We start from the raw sequence: 19537 nt of genomic DNA, 5'->3' as shown, positions 1-19537 counted from the left end.
GGCGCGGATCCGGCCCTTGGGGCCGCGGTCGCTGCGGCCGGGATCCTCTGGCAGAGGGTCACAACCGGCCTGACTGCTGGCCGCAGCCGCTCGCGGCGTGTTTTTTTTTTATCAGGTTAATTCATTTTATTTTCCTTCCAGCTGCTGTTTTGCAGAGCCTGGGTGAAATCTTAGCCCCCCCCTCGCATAGCTTATGTTGATTTCAGCAGGGCCAAGAAGTAAAGTAGCGGTTTTCAGGGAGGCTTGTCATTCGACCTGTGTACCCTTCCGACGGAAGGTGAGGAAGCGAAGCGGTGTTGAATAAACCGCCTGAGTTGTAACCGTTCAGTGCTGCTCTCTGCCAAAGTTGAATCTCTTGTGATTTTTAGGGACGGCTGGCTTAAGGAGCAATCGGATTAAATGAGAGCAGTGCCCTTTTATTTCTAGTATTTCTACCTCATTAATGATTGTATTTCTGCTTCTTGGACATAATGGATTGTGCAGGGGTTTTGTTCGTTTGTTTTTTCTTTCTAAACGGGTGGAATATCTAATGACCAGAACTGTTGCTACTTCTTAATAGTTTTTAGGTCCTGCTTAGGATCCTTTGGTCCAGATACAGTTTGTAGGTGCTGCACAGAACAAAAGGGCAGCTCCTGCCCTCCCCAAGGTCCTGCAGTTTATAATACATTATATACCCTGATTATAATACAGAAACTTGAGTGACAATCTGTCTCAAAATCTATTTGAGTTCTGATGACCAAGTCATAAATGTTCTGTGATGAAACAGAAATCAACGTGGTTTTGCTTTCTCATTACTTGTATTATGGTAACACTGCCCTGCTGACTGGCAAGCAGAGTAAATGATGGTTCACTCAGTGCCTGATTAGAGTATGGTGGATTGGGAGCCTCTTACACCACAACAAAAGAAAATATCATTGCAGTGCTTCTAAACGACACTGGTACCAGATGATAGCAACTAAATGAGATTTGTAGAATATAATTTCTTTTGACTTCTTTGGAAACCGGTGCAGTAAAAGGATTTGTAACAAAGAATTTTCATTGATTAACAATATGTCACTGAGATTATCTTTTAACATGTTACGTAGGTGTCTGACATCTGTTCGGAAAATGGAAATAATTGTCCTTAAATTGGCCAAAAGCCTGAATTTTTCTTGGACGTATCAAAATACCTGCAGAGATTTAGTTTGGTAAGTCTCCTTTGGCTTTGAACATACGTCTTGTGTAGGTTCCTTGACACAAACATGCACTATTTACAGTTTCTAGATATGAGCAATATAAGCATATTTGAGAGAAAGATGAATCAAAATCAGGCTTTCAGCATGTGTATGATATATTGTGTTATTGCCTGAGGTAATAACTTGAGGCCCAAAGTGGGGCTAGTGCCAGCTTATGTGATGCTTGTATCCAGCCTCATTACTGCGTTCACAAGTAGCTGGAGCTCTGACCAAAGTAGTTAAGACTCTGCCATACCAGACAGTAGTTCCAGAAGTTACAAAGTCTTACTTGTAACATCTCCATGCTTAATTTTGGGGGTAAAAGTAGCAAATTCTAGTCCTCACAAAAGATACTAAACAGTGCAATCATCCTTTCCTTTAGATGCAGTTAAAACCAGTCTTCTCTCTGTTCACGTTTGGAAATTGTTAGTTTGAGTTTGTATTTACTGTTCTAATAAAAGATCTGAAATAAACGGTCCACTTTCTTTTGTCCTTTTTCTGATCGGTCATCCAGAGTTAAGGAAGAAAGAGTAGTGCATTAATCCCCAGCAGCTGGAGATGCTTTGGGTTCTTTGTTTGGCTTAGGTAGCAAGTCATAATTGGCGTGTTTTATCTTAATTCTGTTTGCCATACGGTATAGCTATGGACAAAGTCAGTAAGTCTGTGCTCTTGAGAGTCCCTGAATGAGCTGGAAAGGCTATCTAAAGAGCAGTCCTTCAAAAACAAATGTGAGAAAAAGCGAGCAGCATGGCTAGAGAGTGGAACATCCGTCTGGAAGGAAAAGGGAAAGGCTTGTCCTGGATACTTGGGTGATGGGCACTGCTCTGAAGTCCATGTGATTGTGTACGTTCACTAGTCTTGATATAGAAACTATGTGACTATGAATCATCCCAGCCGTGAGTGTATGTGGGCAGAATGTTAGCACTGTATTTCCTTCAGCATCCTAAGGTACAGGGGACTACAGCTATTAGGCTATACCTGTTATTTTAGATTCAAAGAGAGAGCATGTCAGGCATATATATATGTATAAGTCCATGTTTATGAGAACATTTCTTTTTTCTTTTGCATTAGGAAAATGTTATTTATTGCTTCTTCCTGGTAACTTTTAAGAATGATCTTGCCTGTCCATTGAGAAGTACACTATCTTTTAGAAACAAAACCAGTAAGACGAGAAGTCTCAGTTGAAGCATATAGATTAAGGGACTACGGACTACAGCTATTAGGCTATACCTGTTATTTTAGATTCAAAGAGAGAGCGCATATATATGTATAAGTCCATGTTTATGAGAACATTTCTTTTTTCTTTTGCATTAGGAAAATGTTATTTATTGCTTCTTCCTGGTAACTTTTAAGAATGATCTTGCCTGTCCATTGAGAAGTACACTATCTTTTAGAAACAAAACCAGTAAGACGAGAAGTCTCAGTTGAAGCATATAGATGAGGCAATATTCAGAATTTTATCAACTCAATACTCTTGGAGTGCAACACTGTAACCTAGGGGGTGACACAGGTTTTTGTTTGGTTTTGGCTTTGTTGAGAGAACTATGGTGGCAAGTTCTTCTAGTATAAAAAAAAGTTACGGATATCTTTTTCTTCCTTTGCTAACACTCTCTGAAATCTCAGAAGAGTTCATGTGTAAATTACAGAATACTTTTTTTGTTGGTGTTGGTTTTTTTAATTTAGATTTTACAGGGATTTTATGCAGCCCTCTCTGCTATGAGCAGCGGGTAAAATCGAACATTGCCATGCTGGAATCATCTCCCTCCTGCACCCCACACCCCCGTGGAATGTAACCAAAGCAAGGATCCAACGTTAATTTCCATCATTATAGGGTGAAAAAGAAAAGCAGACACAGAGAAATCGTATCTGTTCTTCTCTCCCGTTTTTCATGTCACTGACACATTGTTTGTGAAAACCTGAGAAGGGAAATCTTACGCCAAGAGTGTGGCCTGTGAACAGATATCATCTGACATCATCATCACACGTGCTGTTCTTTGCAAGACAGCCTCACTGAAAAGCTGTAGCAAGGAGCTCAACTGCACAATGACTGATCACAAGGACTCTCCCATGTCTCCCTCTTGATCTTCATCATTGGCAACTCTTCCTCGCTGCTATCATGTAGTTTCCATTAAATTGTAAGGTCAGTCTGTCTTTGTTTACTAGAATACGGTCACCCATTTTTCACTTGGGCTTTTTGCAGTGTCCTTCAGGTTGGTCTGTTGTCTTTCTTCCTCATCTTTCAATCTTGCTATTGATATACAATAATAAAATAAACCTATTCTGAGTCAATTTGCATGGAGAAAACCAGATGATTGCTAGTGTAAATAGCTCAAGAATAGATCTTTCTGCCTGTCGTCCAAGCAATATTCGGGCAGCTAGGCACAATTCTCTGCAATAAAAACACATTCCAGACTGTAGCAGAATTTAATCAGAAAATCAGATGTTCCATGTTCCTTGATGGCTGATTTTCCACCGATTAAAAAGTAGGATGAGCTCCATTAGAGTCATAACGATGCCTAACAAATCCTTCTTTAAAGGTAATTAATGGCTGAATGGTGGAACGTACATTAGTCACAAGCTGATAGCAATCTTTTCTGAAGAGTTGTTAGTTTTATTTGTGAACAATTTGGAGTAGCGATGCCACCCACTTTATGTGAGGCTACGTGTGTCTTCTGTTCCTGTACCTCCTGCCAGGCTTTGAGTAGGTAGAGGGAACAGAGCACACGTGTGAGGCTCCTCCATGTCAGAGTCAGACGGAATCAGGAAATGATCTGAGTCAGTGAGAGGAAGGAGAAGCACAACTGGTCTTTGAGGAAACCAGCCAGATCCTACTCAGAAAGGGAGAAGGAAAGGGAGTATCATTCACGTTTTCCATACTCACTGTGGGAATTGTACTGGGCCATCCAGTTCTCTCCTGAAACTGTAATTCATGTTCCTAACCCCTGTGCTGCTGCTCAGCCCTCTAAGCGCTCTGCTTGCTCTTTGGGTATCACATTGATCTGCTGAAAACTGAAAATAGTTATTTCAATTTGGGGCAGCATTGAATTTTTACAGATTTTTTTAAGTATTCAGAATGTTGTGGGAAACAAAAAAACAAATAATGGGTGGGGTTTGGTTTTGTCCTTTCTTTCTTTTTTTCCCCATGATATTTTGTGTTCACTGGCAAAGGCAAAAAAGGGTAGAAAACCAAATAAAGAGAAGAAAAGATCCTTGAAAAAGAAACTCTTGACTTTTTCAGCTCCAAAAGCCATTTAGAAAAATACAAAAGAAACTGTTTTCTACAACCAGTTACCTTTTGAAAAAGCATTGAACAGTTTTCAACCCACTCTATCTTCTCTAGCAGAAATATTTTTATGATAGGCTGGACACTGAAATCATGAAGTTATGAAACAATATAAAACATAGTAATGGCTTGTGGCAGAAACACTTTAATTTTCCCCGTTCCAAGGAACTAGCATGTTAGTTTGCTTTTCTGTCAAATCACAGTAGGATTTTAAGGTCAGTTCCTCTATTGATTTTTTGAGTATCTGCTGTGCTTTGCAGATTTTTCTTTTGATATGTAATGCGTTCTGTTCCTGTGGGCTGGTATGTTAACAGTATTTGATTTTAAGCACTTTCATGAATCATGTTGCAAGCTACATTTAGCTATTTCTAACTATTACAACACATAAAGTTTTCAGGCAATCAAATGCTATGGTAGTGGAGGTCAGAAGAAAGAATTGGGGGAGGAGATTGAAAGGTTTGAATCCTCAGGAAATCACTTCACAAAATATGTACCTGTTACTCACCCGTGCATTAGTTCTGGCAGTATGTGTTTATAATATGCGTACTTACTTTATAGCAACATTTTTCAGGCTTCTTGAATTAATGATTTTTAGTGTTTGGAGGAATAAATAATTTATTAATGTGTTAAATTTGTTCTTCGTTATTATTGAAAAATCCAGCGAGGAAAGTGCAGTGAGGGAAACGCTGATAGGCAGAGAAGACCCCTTTAGATGTATAGCAGTACTCGTTATGGTAAAAGAAAGAACCTTGAGCTGGATGAAAAAGCAAAGTGAGACTTCCAAACTTTGCCCTAAGGGAGTGACTTTGTCTCTGGTGTGACCAGTCACTTCTCAGTGTGTCTTGTCATGATTCACTGGGTTGGATCATGCTGCCTGTCCACAGTGGGTTTGTTTTATGGATGCCTTGGAGTTTTGTGTCAACAGACAGCAATGTGCTTTGGTCCCTCGGTGCTGCACTGGAAGGCAGCTGAACAGACAGGCACCCTCACAGATTTTGCTGTTGCAGGAAACATAGTGCCAGCAACTCTTAGGAGGGCAGCAGAGTGCAGGTGTTTTGCTGTTCCTAACCCCTGTGCTGCTGCTCAGCCCTCTAAGCGCTCTGCTTGCTCTTTGGGTATCACATTGATCTGCTGAAAACTGAAAATAGTTATTTCAATTTGGGGCAGCATTGAATTTTTACAGATTTTTTTAAGTATTCAGAATGTTGTGGGAAACAAAAAAACAAATAATGGGTGGGGTTTGGTTTTGTCCTTTCTTTCTTTTTTTCCCCATGATATTTTGTGTTCACTGGCAAAGGCAAAAAAGGGTAGAAAACCAAATAAAGAGAAGAAAAGATCCTTGAAAAAGAAACTCTTGACTTTTTCAGCTCCAAAAGCCATTTAGAAAAATACAAAAGAAACTGTTTTCTACAACCAGTTACCTTTTGAAAAAGCATTGAACAGTTTTCAACCCACTCTATCTTCTCTAGCAGAAATATTTTTATGATAGGCTGGACACTGAAATCATGAAGTTATGAAACAATATAAAACATAGTAATGGCTTGTGGCAGAAACACTTTAATTTTCCCCGTTCCAAGGAACTAGCATGTTAGTTTGCTTTTCTGTCAAATCACAGTAGGATTTTAAGGTCAGTTTCTCTATTGATTTTTTGAGTATCTGCTGTGCTTTGCAGATTTTTCTTTTGATATGTAATGCGTTCTGTTCCTGTGGGCTGGTATGTTAACAGTATTTGATTTTAAGCACTTTCATGAATCATGTTGCAAGCTACATTTAGCTATTTCTAACTATTACAACACATAAAGTTTTCAGGCAATCAAATGCTATGGTAGTGGAGGTCAGAAGAAAGAATTGGGGGAGGAGATTGAAAGGTTTGAATCCTCAGGAAATCACTTCACAAAATATGTACCTGTTACTCACCCGTGCATTAGTTCTGGCAGTATGTGTTTATAATATGCGTACTTACTTTATAGCAACATTTTTCAGGCTTCTTGAATTAATGATTTTTAGTGTTTGGAGGAATAAATAATTTATTAATGTGTTAAATTTGTTCTTCGTTATTATTGAAAAATCCAGCGAGGAAAGTGCAGTGAGGGAAACGCTGATAGGCAGAGAAGACCCCTTTAGATGTATAGCAGTACTCGTTATGGTAAAAGAAAGAACCTTGAGCTGGATGAAAAAGCAAAGTGAGACTTCCAAACTTTGCCCTAAGGGAGTGACTTTGTCTCTGGTGTGACCAGTCACTTCTCAGTGTGTCTTGTCATTATTCACTGGGTTGGATCATGCTGCCTGTCCACAGTGGGTTTGTTTTATGGATGCCTTGGAGTTTTGTGTCAACAGACAGCAATGTGCTTTGGTCCCTCGGTGCTGCACTGGAAGGCAGCTGAACAGACAGGCACCCTCACAGATTTTGCTGTTGCAGGAAACATAGTGCCAGCAACTCTTAGGAGGGCAGCAGAGTGCAGGTGTTTTGCTGCAGGATGATACCAGCTGGCCATTCAGCGTGAAGGAAGATGGACAACAGACAAGGAAGAGGCAGCCAGAAGAGGAAAAGCAAGGCCCTGAACGGAGAAACAGAAGCAGTCACCTACTTCTATGGCTACGATTTTAATGATTTTGTCTACTCTGCTTCAGGCTGGAAAGCAGTTATGTCACAAGGACTGAACGTTTTATTCTGAAAAATGGATCCTTGTCTTCACAGAGTGGTTAACAGTGGTTCTGAGCACGTGAGAACAGGAATTATGCCATGAATTTCCTTGATATCCAGCCCCCTTACACATCAGTTGCAGTGGCAAGCTATGGCATCTCTACTCGTCTTCCCAGCCTCTTTGCTTCTTCAATAATGCCAACTGATACCTTTGTTTTCGTCTGTTACAAAAGGCTCTTTCCTCAGGAATTTTTTATTAACTCTTAATTTATTGACGAAAGCACAATAGTCTTCCTTGAGCTAAGCCACACAGAACAGCTTCATCCCCTTACAGCTGTGTAGAACCTCGAGGTTAGAGATGCTGAACTCCGCTGGAGTTTTTCCAGGGGCTCCAGTCACTTCAGCCCTTTCCAGCTCTTTATCATGTTGTCTCCAGCTATACTCTGGCCCTTGTATTTATTGATTGCTTTCCTTCCAAATCAGGCTGACATTAGCAAACATATTTTTGATTAATTATGTTTACATTCCTTTCTTCTTAGAGTGTTTCAAATCACTGTCTAGTATTGGTTTCCAGTTATGCCTGGAATGAGCTCAGCAATGTAGAAGTTACTACGCTTGTCATACAGGGGCATGGTGATGGTGCTGTTGATAGTTATCACTGATCTATCCTGAACTCCTGGTTGATGCTTACTGACTGCCACATTCGTCTGTCGTTAACTCATTACACTCTTCATTTTAAGAAGCATTCAGAAGTTCAGTAGGACATCTTAATTCTCTGAAAAGGAACTAAAAATGTATAGGAGTTGCTAAAAAAGATCAATATTAGTTGCATACAACACATTTCTGAACATGTTATTTGCTTTCAAAATTTTGGTGTGCTAAAATAAAACCCCATCATTTATCCATCGTGACTTATTTTTAATTGCTCTCAGCACCAGACTTGGTGTCACTTCATCTTCTTCTGCTACAGTCATCTCACTAGTCCTTCTGAGCTTTCCTTTGTTGGTGAAATATTCCCCCCCAAATCACATGAGTGAATCCCCACAGAAAATCAACCTTAAACCTGTCTTTAGGCTTGCATGATGAAAGAATGTCACATAAACACAAACCCCCTAATAATCACTGCCAGAATCAGTCAACTTTTGTAAATTAACTTAGAAGCTGCCTTTCAGCTCTTCTGGGATTTCGTACAGCTTTTCCCTCTTCAACAATCTCCCTGGGGGCTCCCCTAGAACAACTGGAATTGTATAGGCTTGGCAATTCACTACCCCTTTACCACGCACTATGGTGCATCAGTGCTACCCTGTGCCATCGGCAGATTTTTTTAAGCATTGCGTGAAAGCATCCCTGAAAGCTGCTTGCAGACTCCTGGTGAGGCCAAGGCATGGCTGCAAGGAAGGCAGATCAAGGAGCCGACCATGTTCCCAACACTTCCCGAGATCACATTTGAGAAGGAAGGTGGTTATAAGCAGTACAAGATGAGGTCATTGCTTGTAAAATGCTTCATAAGATCCGAACTATCGATCGTTCTTATCTATTAACAGGTGATTTGCTACAAGCCATCAGCAGAGTCCCCAAACAGCCTCTGTAAGAGAGATTTGGTTAACTCTGTATCTTATATTTTTAGGATGCATTCTTCAAAAATCAATATAGACATATAAAGAACAGGATCTGTGGAGCAGACGATAATGTGCAATTACATATAAATTCATTACAGACAAAAAAAAAGAACCACATTCACTTGTTACAAGATTCTGTAAACTTCATATATAAGCACTGCCCTCTACTGCTCAGGGATTTTCATTAATGCACATTTAATTAAAAAAAAAAGTTTCAACACTGTTCTTTTTAATTAAAATGTTTGTATAGGCTTGCCTGTAAGAAAAGGGCTCTGGATCTTTTTCCTTAAAAGAAAAATCCTAATCTGTCATTTTTGACAAACATAAACCACCTGTGTTCTTATGTTAAGGTGGAGGACTTAAGTTTTGTCAAGCACATAGTTTAGAATAAGCTGCTTGCATCTTCTTAGGCAGAAAGGTGGTAGAGGAAAACACATTTTCAAGTAATTGCACCTTTCAAAACTAGCCTTAAAATCCTTCATTCTGAATTGTGACCACAGGAAGGCAAAGGAATAGAAAGATTTCGAATTGTGAGGATGCGATGGTAGCAAAAGAGTCAGTGTTTATTCCCAAAGTGAAGGCAATGCAATCTATTCAAGCTGTCTTGGGTAAATTCTTGTTGCTATTTATCTGTTAATTTTATGGTACATTTTCTTAAACATTGTAAGGTGCAAAACACATGTATGAGAGCAAGTTGGAAAAGACACAGAAATACTGTTAATATAGTCACGGCATGACTGCAAGGGCTAAGAGGGCTATCACCCTCTTTACAGGGAACTGCTGTTGTGCCCCTGTGTGACGTACTCCAGCGTATTTGACATCACTTACATCTGGACAGTCTTCTTTTCGAATATGATTATGTTCATTTCTGTTGTTATATCAGGAGAAATTAAAGAAAAAATCATGGATGCAGTAGCAAAGGTAGTGTAGCAAAATAGGAGGATTGCAAGCGTTCTGTCATAGGAGTCAAGATGTCATGACCGGTACTGTGCTAGGTTTTAACAAGATCACAAGGCTTGGTTATTATTTCTTTTTTTTTTTTTTTTTTTGGGGGGGGGCAAACAGTTAGTTTCTGGAGGAAGTTTGAGTTTAACTTTGTCTCTTTCCCTGGTGACTCCCACTTACAAAGATGAAATTTGGACGGCTTAGCCAATACAGAATTTCAGCACAAAACCAGCCAATCGGGGGAACGAAGCATTAGAAATGGCCTCTGTGTCAGGTGGGGCCACTTACACCTTGGAAGGGTTTCTGCTTCTTTGAGGAAGACCTCTGTATTGCCTAGAAGAGAAGGGGGTAGCTTGAAGCTTGTGGTGTTGGGAGAGTTTTAGTTTTTGGAAGTGTTTTGGGGTGGTTTTGTTTAGCATATTGCAGGTAAATTTCTCTTTTGTTTTTCTTGTGCTAATCATAGGGAATTGTTGATATTAGCTGTGATGTTGCTTTGGAAGTGTATTACTATGTGGGTGTAAGGAGTGGATTGTGGGAGACTATTGGCTGTTAGTGGTGTTGCAACTATTTAAAATACCAATTCGATTTGGAGAGCCTTGTTAGCCAGGTTAATAGATCTTCTGCAGAGCATATAAATATCTTTAATGCAGGTAAACCATAATGGGTTTCTTCATAAACAAAAGATAAATGCACTTGTTCTCCTGTGTTGCATCTCTTATTTAAAAAAAGCTTGATTAAGCTGTTAAGCTTTTGGGTGGAAAAACTAATTTTCTTTCTTTGTGTTTTGCTGTGAAGCTTGCTCTGATGTGTATTTCCTAAGTAGAAGTAGGCTAAGATAAGTCAATCACCTTTTAGGTGGAAAGCAGCATTTGTCATAGTTTAAGAATAACAGCTTTTGTTTTGTTAGGGCCCAAGATGAGAGCAACACTGATACTGTGGAGCTTTGAGTGATGAGCAAGTCTCTCTGTTGCTTCTCTGTGTTCTGAGAGCAAAATTTGCTGTGCAGGCTAAAAAATTGCATGCTCATAAGTTTGCTTATCTTGCAAATTCTGCTGTGTGTCAGTGACTAAGAGGGGTTTTTTCTTTATGGATTTTTCTTTATAGCGACATAGTTCTTGAGTAACTATTGTATTAAGTAAAGCACAGTTTCTAAAACAAACTTTTAGAGCCTTCTTTTCCTACAACTCTGGTTTCTGTGACTATGATTATAGAAGAAAATTCTTGTTGCTGATGAACTTTCTCTTTCTTGCTACCTTTTACTGTGAGAGGCATGTGGCTGAGCAAGCTTGCTTTTGCTTTTAACGTCTCACTAAATGTGTAATACCTCTAAAGGATGGATTTGTTAACTCTGGCTACAGGTCGTGCAACTAAAATGCCCTCTAAGTTTTTTCCCCTAAATGTACTGCAGCACTTAACTAGAGGAATAGTACTTCAGAGATGCTCGTGGCCTGAGTGCCTCTTAATGGTCTCTGTGACTGTGTTTACTGCAGAGTAGCTGCTATACAGGTGATCTCCAGTTGATTGTTTTTTACAGCGTGCCTATTCAAAAGAGTGCACTGCAGTAATTATCTATTATCTTAATAATGTGGTGTACCAGCTTTAAAACACTATGTCTTTTTTTTTTGGGGGGGGGTATGATATATATATATATTTCTAATTTAATATTTGCCTGTGTACTTATAATGCTTAGCTCTGATAGCCAGTAGATAGTTAGCATTTCCTTGGGATGAATTGACCTACTGAGTTAGGTGGTGAAGGGATTTTCAGGGCACTTAATTTAAAAAAATGGATTTGATTGCACCTACCACTTAATCACATGTGTAGTGACTTCACTCTAAAGGAATTCCTTTGGAACAATTAGTTAAATTGATCCTGATTCTCAGTTGTGTAATTGGAGGACCTTTTGAAAGTGTATTTGCCAGCCACATAGAAAGTATTAGAAGCAGTAGCTGAGTTGCGGTTTAGCTTACTCGTGCAGGGAAGGGCTATTTCCTTAAGTAGGATGAGGGCTTGGATAATCGGGCACTCAGTAACTTCTTTAATTTCACTCTTCCTCTTGCACAGAACTACCACAGGCAGAAAATGCCTTTATCTTTGATTTAAGGGCACCTCCCTATATAAACTGGACCTAATTATTTTAGACTGTGTCCTGGAGAAGTTTTCTTTTATAGAGATTTTTTTATATATTCACTGTTTAATTAGCATAATAAGGTTATGACAAATCTACTGATATTCTGTGTAGTGTTTGGCTGTAAACTGAACATTATGAGACACTATTTGTTTGGGTGTGGCTGTTCTCTGCTTTGTTATGGCATGCCTTCTTAAATCTGTTGTTAGAAAAAAAAAAAAGCAGGGTCTTTTTAATGTTAATTTAAAGGCTGAGCAAAATGACTGGGGATTTATCACACAGATCAGATGCCAAAAGCTGGGTTCGTTCAGCTAGGGTGGCAGCATAGGTTTTGCCCTCCCCCTCCACTATCTGTTCCTGCAAGCATCTCTCCTGTGAATTGGCAGAGGGGCTCCGAAAGTGCTAGTCTCTTCCCTTCAGGCACTAGCGAGGACTCAGCAAAAGTTGAACAGCAAAGTACAGAAGCACCACATCTCTGATTGGGCTGCAGTGCTGAAACAAGCTCAGCTTTGTGGAGACCAGGAGCTTTCTGGAATATGCGTGGGGATGAGGAACAAATAATGCAGGGTGAGTGCTGCCTGACACCAGGAATCCAGCTGACTGCTCTGGGTTATCTCATCCTCTCTTTCAGAGCAAGAACATGGGGGACGTGACACCAACAGAGGAGCTTGAGCTCAGGGCAGCTCGCTGCCAGCTGTTTGAATCCTGCATGAGGAATGAAGCAAGAAGATTGAGGACTTTTCGGCAATGGCCAGGCAACTCACCTGTGTCTGCCCGAGATTTGGTCAAGGCTGGCTTTTTCTTTGTGGGTCCAAGAGATGAAGTACAGTGTTTCTGCTGTGGTGGTGTCCTGAAGGACTGGGGACCTGGTGATTGCCCGATAGCGGAGCACGTGAAGTTCTTCCCTTCCTGTAAATTCATTTGTGGTGAGGATGTTGGGAACCAAGAGATGCTTCCTCTTCAGGAAATCTTTGACACTGTGGATGGGCAGTTCCTCAGTGTTTTGCAGGGGATAGAGAGTGAGGCGACAGCCCTCCCCAACGAACCAGAATACCCAGAGATGGTAACAGAGGAGATGAGACTATCTACATTTCAGAACTGGCCACAATATACTGACACGCATCCTGAGCAACTGGCTAGAGCAGGATTCTTTTACACAGGTAGGTACTCCGGGGAAATGTGTTTAACTCTTATTCAAGTTAACTTTTGAAGGTGTCGCTATGTTTTACTGCTTGCACAAATATTTGCAAGTATGTGTAGTGTAGTTAGAAACCACATCCTTCCTTCAGTCCATGCTGTTTCACTTGCTGCTTGTGCAGAATTCACTTCTATGTTAACTCCTGTTTGGGTACTGAGGGGTCCACTAGTAAGTCAATTCCCTTACCAGCAGGAGTGGAAAAAGTGACATGTTTTAAACAGATGTTTTGCTGGCAGAAAAGTGTGTGCTTTAAGATCCATTGAGCCTGTTTATTACTTACACTTCTAAAAGGACTTGAGGCACTTACTTGGCATGTCGTGTTTTGTATAAGCTCTGTCTTGCACTGAAGCCTTCTCTTCTAAAAGAGGAGAATTTCATTTTGTATTTGCACATCAAAACAGAGACATGGAAGGAAGTGACAGGCAGGGTCCATAAATGAAAGCTCCCTTGGCAGAAACAAATCTGTGTATCCTGAAAGCCTCACGCTCTCATTGTTGAAGTAAAATTGAATTGCCCTTTTCTCCACTTATTTAAGTACTATTTGTTGGTAAAGATGGGAATGGGAAAAAAACAGCCTTAAATGTTGTGATAGCTGGAAAAATCTGAGATGCAACATGGTGAATGATATGCACATAGGAAAGTCTGTCTAAATAACTGACCTTCTGTTCTTTTAGCCTGAGTTAGAGGAAGCAACTAGTTAGTTTGCTAGTATGTCTCTCTACTTCTGCAAGATTTTCACTCAAACTGCGTAACCTGGATCTTGCTATAAATCCAGTGAATACTAAGAATCTGCAACTGTCTACTTGGAGCACAGTAGCAGGGGCTAAACAGCACACGTGCCTAAATGGAAGAGCATTATTGGAATATTAACTTATCTGCTGCTTTTATCTTTTTATTAATTTTTAAGGCATACAAGACCAGCATGGCCAGGAACACAGAATAAACTATAAAGCAGTGTCTGCAGCTAAACACCTGTGATTTATCACTTGCAGAGCAGCTGCGTGAGAGCCCAGCACAGACTTACTTTGGGGACTCATTAGGCAGCAGCAGTCTGACATGGCACTCCCCTGCGGTCACTTGAGCAGGAGAACTCTGGAACTGAGCACTCGAGTTAAGCCAAACAGTACTCTAACATGAGAGTGTTTCGAAGATCGTGTCTGTGACCAAACTCACTGGCAGCCTTTACTGACGTTGTGTCATTGCCCTTAGGGCAGGGCATTTGTAGGCAGTTCTTCTTAACTGTGTGTGGCTTTAGTTTTTTTTCCCCTGTGATTTCTGTGAAGAGAAGCACAGTAGCAGGATGGATAGCCTGGGACCATGTTGTGGCAAATTCTTATACCTGTGAGATGGAAGCTGTGTACGTTGTCTGACTGTGCCTGCTGCTGGTTATGACAGATTGTGGTTAGGAAACAAAGTATGTTTATAGGTATAATTAATTACAGCTTTACTCTAAATGCAGGCAAGAGGGGATTGGATAGGTATGTGTGTACATGGGAGCTACGGTGCTCACATGCATGCTGCCTGTTAGCTTGTGACCCAGTTCTGGAATCATCTCAACCAGCCGCAGCTCTGGGAGTTCAAACTCTCATTGGATTTCCTGCCCCTATACAACTTGCACAGCATTGGTAAATTATCCTGTGCTCATCTGTTCTGCCTGGTAGCCCATGTTTTGTGCTGAATCTCTCCCCAGGTTCTCATCCGGGGCTAGTAGAGCATACAGTGTCTCGGATAAATAATCAAATGATCTCTCGATGTCTTTTTCAGGACAAGATGATGTAGTGAGGTGTTTTTACTGTGATGGAGGTGTGAGGAACTGGTCGTTTGGAGATGATCCTTGGAGGGAACATGCCAAATGGTATCCGGGGTAAGTCAGTCTTGGTCCCTCGTAGCAAGACCGAAAGATATGCCGTGCATTCCACACTGAATTTCTTCTTTCATGAGATAGAAGTACCCCCAGTTGAGAGACAAATGAGTTGCAGGTGTACTGGTAATAAGCGCTGCTTCCAGGCTCTGTTGTTAGCTTAGTTCTAGATTTTTCTACCTAGCTAGAGCAGGTGAAAAAGTCAGGTATGTTCAATCATGTTTAACTGCATAAACTGTTGCAATAGTCTGCAACCTTCTGGAAATCCCTGAAATCTCATGAGAAAGGTTCTGAATCCTCAAGGGCAAAGTTGTACAGCAAGGGACCATCTTCAGATCCTAGTAGTGGGTAGTAGTAGTAGATAGAAAACTTGCTTCCTAGGTCGGCCACTTAGTCTGTACTGCCTTCCTCCTACTCCTCGCATGTGGAAGAACCCAAGATTGGCCTGAAAATCTAATCATCGCGTCTTCAACTGCCTCTCTTCTCCTGTTCCTCCCTTTCCACCCTCCCCAAAAAGTAGTTGATGTGTGTCTGGTGTCTCTCTGTGTATGTTATCCCCTACAATAGTTCCCTGACTCCAGGACAGTCGGCTTCAGTCCCTTTAGGCTTCTTCTCGGGCATTGCCACATCTTCTCTTCCAAAGGCTGATTTATCACTGGAGTGTTAATGATGAAACCTACTGGATGATGGTTGTCTAAGCTGTAACTAGTTTTTTTTGAAAGAACTGAACAAACAAAGTGACAAAACCTAAATATTTAGACCCTCTCACTTTAAAAGCAAAATCAGATGTCCGAGCTCAGGTAGAATGGCACAGTTCAGACCTACGACTTTCTAATTTGACCTAGAGTTCACCATCTAAAAGTCCAATCAAAATCACTTTGTTTGACATCAAAGAACAGCTTGGGTTTCTACTACTGTGAGATACAAAAAGAAAGATATTGTAAACCTAGTTTTTCTGTAGCAGTTCTTGTGTTTTTCTGTGAACAGGTCTATTATCACATTTTCTGTGATCTGTTCTAAAGGACGTTGCAGCTGAGCTCATCTTGGGCCAAACATGAAGACTGAATTAAGGGGGGGGATTGTGAGCCTCTTATTGTTGCCCTTCGTGCAAGGAGGGGGGGGAAAAAGACCATGATACTTCCTCTTCTTTAATGAATATAGCACTTTGCTTATAACCCAATAGCACCCTTTGCTTCTAAAATTCAAACTACTACTGCTACTTTCACTTGAGATATCCTGTACTAATGTATTTAAATCTTTCTGCTTATAGGTGTGAATTTTTACTGCGGTCAAGGGGGAGAGAATTTGTTAGCAGTGTTCAGGAGTCCTTTTCTAGCACCCTGATATCTCCAGTGAGTCATGAATATTTTGTGTATAGTGGATGGGGGTTTGGTAGATAGGGGGAGTTTTGAGCACATGCTTCTCTTTTGTGACTATCTTGTGACATTTTCAGAGAGATTCCTGGGATCAGACTGAACAAGATTCCTCTGCTTCCCAAGGTCAGTGCTATAATTACATGGTGTTTTGTCTTCTGTTGAAAGTGGTGTAGTCTTACTTCTACCCCACCTCAGCTACTGTTGCACTCTGTAGACGTGGTGTTTGAGAGAGGTTTTGATATTCTAGAAGCTGTTTCACTTCATTTTTAGGAAATGGTCTCTAGCACAAGAAGCAAAATTGCTTGCTCTTGTGAGACCTCTTAGTCTAAGACTAGAGACATTTAGCTAGTCTGGATAATCATGTGACTTGTGGGTGCTTGCCTAACTTTTCTTTGATTTGTCCATGCTCTTGATGTTGTTGTCTGTCTGTAGAGACTTTCAGACTACAGCATTTTAAACATACTTGATAGGAGACCAGAGAACAGCTAGAGGGTCCAGTTGCTCATGAAAGTGTTGATCTTAGAGATCTATTCCCATTCATCAGTTGCTCCTGGAAATTTAAGTAGGTGAAATTTGGCTCCCATAACTGTGGAAAACTTCAAGAGAATGAGAAAAATCAGAACCTATCTGATAGGATGAGCTTAAGAAGGACTTAAGCCTTTGAAGGGGCTGCCAGCTGAATTTCCCACTTCTGTCTTTACTGATGAATGGTTGAGCTAGATTATGAGGTAGGAGAGACTTCAATTGGGCTGTTCCACTTGATCTTCATGAAAGCAGTTTCAATACTTCTGTTCTGGGATGTGAAAACAAAGATAAGGATTCTGGACTGGGGCCAAACATGGGAGACTTGCTTCACTGATAGAGTAGAATAAACCATCCAAAATCAGTTTCTTGGCTTTTATGAAATTGCTTTTGACTTTCTTGTGAATTATGATTGGAAGTAAAAACTATAAATCTGAATGTTGATCTAGCTATGTAGATAGCTCGAGGAATGTTCTAGAATATATTAATGCCATTTTATAAATACCAGCTTCAGGGAGTGGCATGCTTTTGGCCCAAATTTCCGCCTTTTTGGTAAAGTATCTGCTCACTGCTTTACAGATCCTCTGAGGAATTGGGAATTGCAGGCTCTTCCCTCTCTGGATCAGTTTACCATAGTGCAGAATGTCCTGCAGATGGGCTTTGACCCCACCTGGGTGGCTAGCCTGGTAGAGAATAAATACATGCTGACTGGGACTTTCTACCTTTCTGAGCCTGAACTGATTTCTGATCTGCTTCAGCCAGAATGGGAAGAGAGCAGCAGTGCAGAGGAAAGCAGAGGTATGCCTGACTCGCACACCCACGTTCTTGGTGGATGTTTAATTTCTTATTCACTTCATCTTGAGCACTGCTGTGAGTGTCTTGCGGGTCTGCCTTCTCTCTTCCTAGGCTGGAATTAAGAGTAGCAATGTACCCAAGCCTGCCTTTCTTTGAGAGGCTGAAGAATGAGGTTCTGCTTTAAAGAAACCTGAAGGAGCTGTGATAGATATATCTGCCTCCAATAGCCTATGGTGTAGATATCCTCGATATTTTCTGCTGCCCTTAGACCTGCAGCAGCAGACAGCTGCACGATGTGGAGGCTTGTGCACAAATTCACATCTGATGCAGACAGAGGCAGTTGTCTGAAGCAAGGCTTCTAGAATGGATGAGTACTCCAAGCCTATTTAAAATTGAATCAATGGCTTGATCAGAAATAGCCACACCTTTTGTTCTGATAACACATATTCTCCTTAACTTATCTGCGTCTGTCTTGTGTTTTCTGTCTTGTGGAGTCTGTTTGCCAAGTGAAGTTTATTTGAAGATGGAGTTCCACACAGGCTTTCTCTGGTAGCAAGCCTGCTTTCCAAAGCTCCTGTCTCCATATTGTGGTCTGCCATCTCTTTAGCTAAGGCGCAAAAAAAAAAAAGGTTTCCACAAAACTGGAAGTGTGATTAAATAGTAGCACAGGAGCAGGAATGAGCAGCTGATGGCTCCTGCTGTCTGACGGATAAACCAACTTTGCTGAGGAGACAATGTGATGTGGACATGTCTTGGTAGGGAGGTTAACACACATAGCGACTGAAGCACCACAGAGAACATCAGCTTCACCAGGCTGAGTGTGTGAAGTTAACAGCGGAGTAAAGAGGTGTTTAACCTAAAGCTGCTGAAATCCAGGATATTTCATCTTTTTAAACAGGACTGTCTGAAGAGGGAAGAAAGGGGTAGCATTTAATGCCATCTTCTTTCCTGGTTATACAGATGCTGTTGAGAGAGAGACTGAAACATCAAGTTCAAGAGAAGAAATACAATCCGTGCAACAAAAGGAATCAGGTGCACTGGGCTGACAGTGGTGGTGAAATTGAGCCTAGGCGTAATTGGGATGATTTTTTTATAGTAATGGTATCGGTGGTCATTGTATTCATTCATTTTCTAATCCTGAAGGGGAATGTGTGCTAGCTTGAATGGTAACTGAACATAGAGAGACCCTTAGTCAGGAATTAGAATTCCACTGTGAAGCAGACTGTTATACAAAAAATTTGGTTTATCAGGATAATTTACATATTACAGTAAAAAGATGTTGATCTCTGTCCCTGCTCAGGCCAGCATGTGTAGCTATGCTGAATCTTGTGTAGATAAGCCAGAGTCTATAATAGCTGTAGTTTTCCAGCTTAAATGAAATTTGCCTAAGAGGTACTTTTGCCACCTTCGCAGTCAGTTTCTGAACAAGATGATGAGCAGTTGCAGTGTGACTTCCTGAGATGACAGGACTGCACTCTGGAGCTGTTATAATACTAACGGTTTGGGCTTTTTTTTTTCTTTTTTGGTAAAGATGAGTCTCGGATGAGCACGGAAGAACAGCTCCGACGCCTGCAAGAGGAAAGGATGTGCAAAGTGTGCATGGACAGAGATGTGTCTGTTGTGTTTGTTCCCTGTGGCCACCTGGTAGCTTGTGGAGAATGTGCCCTCAATTTGAGATTGTGTCCTATCTGCAGAGCGGTCATCCGGGGAAGTGTGAGGACTTTCATGTCCTGAACCATGACGTGCCCAAGGGGAAAGATAAGTCTATACAACTCATTCATAATACAGCAGAGGAAGAAAATAAGTAAATAGTTTGATTGATGCTGGAGCAATCTTATTTGCAGGGCAGCTTGGCATAAGTGTAAAAACTTACTGAATGTGCCTCTTATGCACAGTGTTTCTAGTAAGAGTTTCTGGTTTGCTGTACTCTTGCTGTAGGACTGCTCCAGAAA

The 19537-nt window shown here is 40.9% G+C and overlaps 1 protein-coding gene across 1 annotated transcript; it reads left to right on the top strand.

Moving 5' to 3' along the window:
* The first annotated feature begins 12515 nt into the window (after positions 1-12515).
* On the top strand, positions 12516-19319 carry BIRC7 (baculoviral IAP repeat containing 7). The gene is made up of 7 exons (XM_019470661.1): positions 12516-12993; positions 14796-14895; positions 16163-16244; positions 16346-16391; positions 17370-17588; positions 18546-18617; positions 19117-19319. The coding sequence occupies exons 1-7, from the start codon at positions 12543-12545 to the stop codon at positions 19317-19319; spliced, it is 1173 nt and encodes a 390-aa protein (XP_019326206.1). The 5' UTR covers positions 12516-12542.
* The last annotated feature ends 218 nt before the right edge of the window (positions 19320-19537 follow it).

This window comes from Aptenodytes forsteri, unplaced genomic scaffold (genome assembly GCF_000699145.1).
Source record: "Aptenodytes forsteri isolate BGI_AS27 unplaced genomic scaffold, ASM69914v1 Scaffold47, whole genome shotgun sequence".
In the NCBI taxonomy this organism is placed as follows: Eukaryota; Metazoa; Chordata; class Aves; order Sphenisciformes; family Spheniscidae; genus Aptenodytes; species Aptenodytes forsteri.
Note: the sequence above shows the minus strand (reverse complement) of the source record. Positions and strands in the feature narration are given on the sequence as shown.

Bases quoted from the DNA above. Each gene is read 5' to 3' on its own strand.
- BIRC7 (XM_019470661.1), top strand. From the start codon at position 12,543: ATGAGGAATGAAGCAAGAAGATTGAGGACTTTTCGGCAATGGCCAGGC. The intron at 14,896-16,162 runs GTAAGTCAGTCT...TTCTGCTTATAG, and splicing joins CATGCCAAATGGTATCCGGG to GTGTGAATTTTTACTGCGGT. The intron at 16,392-17,369 runs GTCAGTGCTATA...ACTGCTTTACAG, and splicing joins AGATTCCTCTGCTTCCCAAG to ATCCTCTGAGGAATTGGGAA.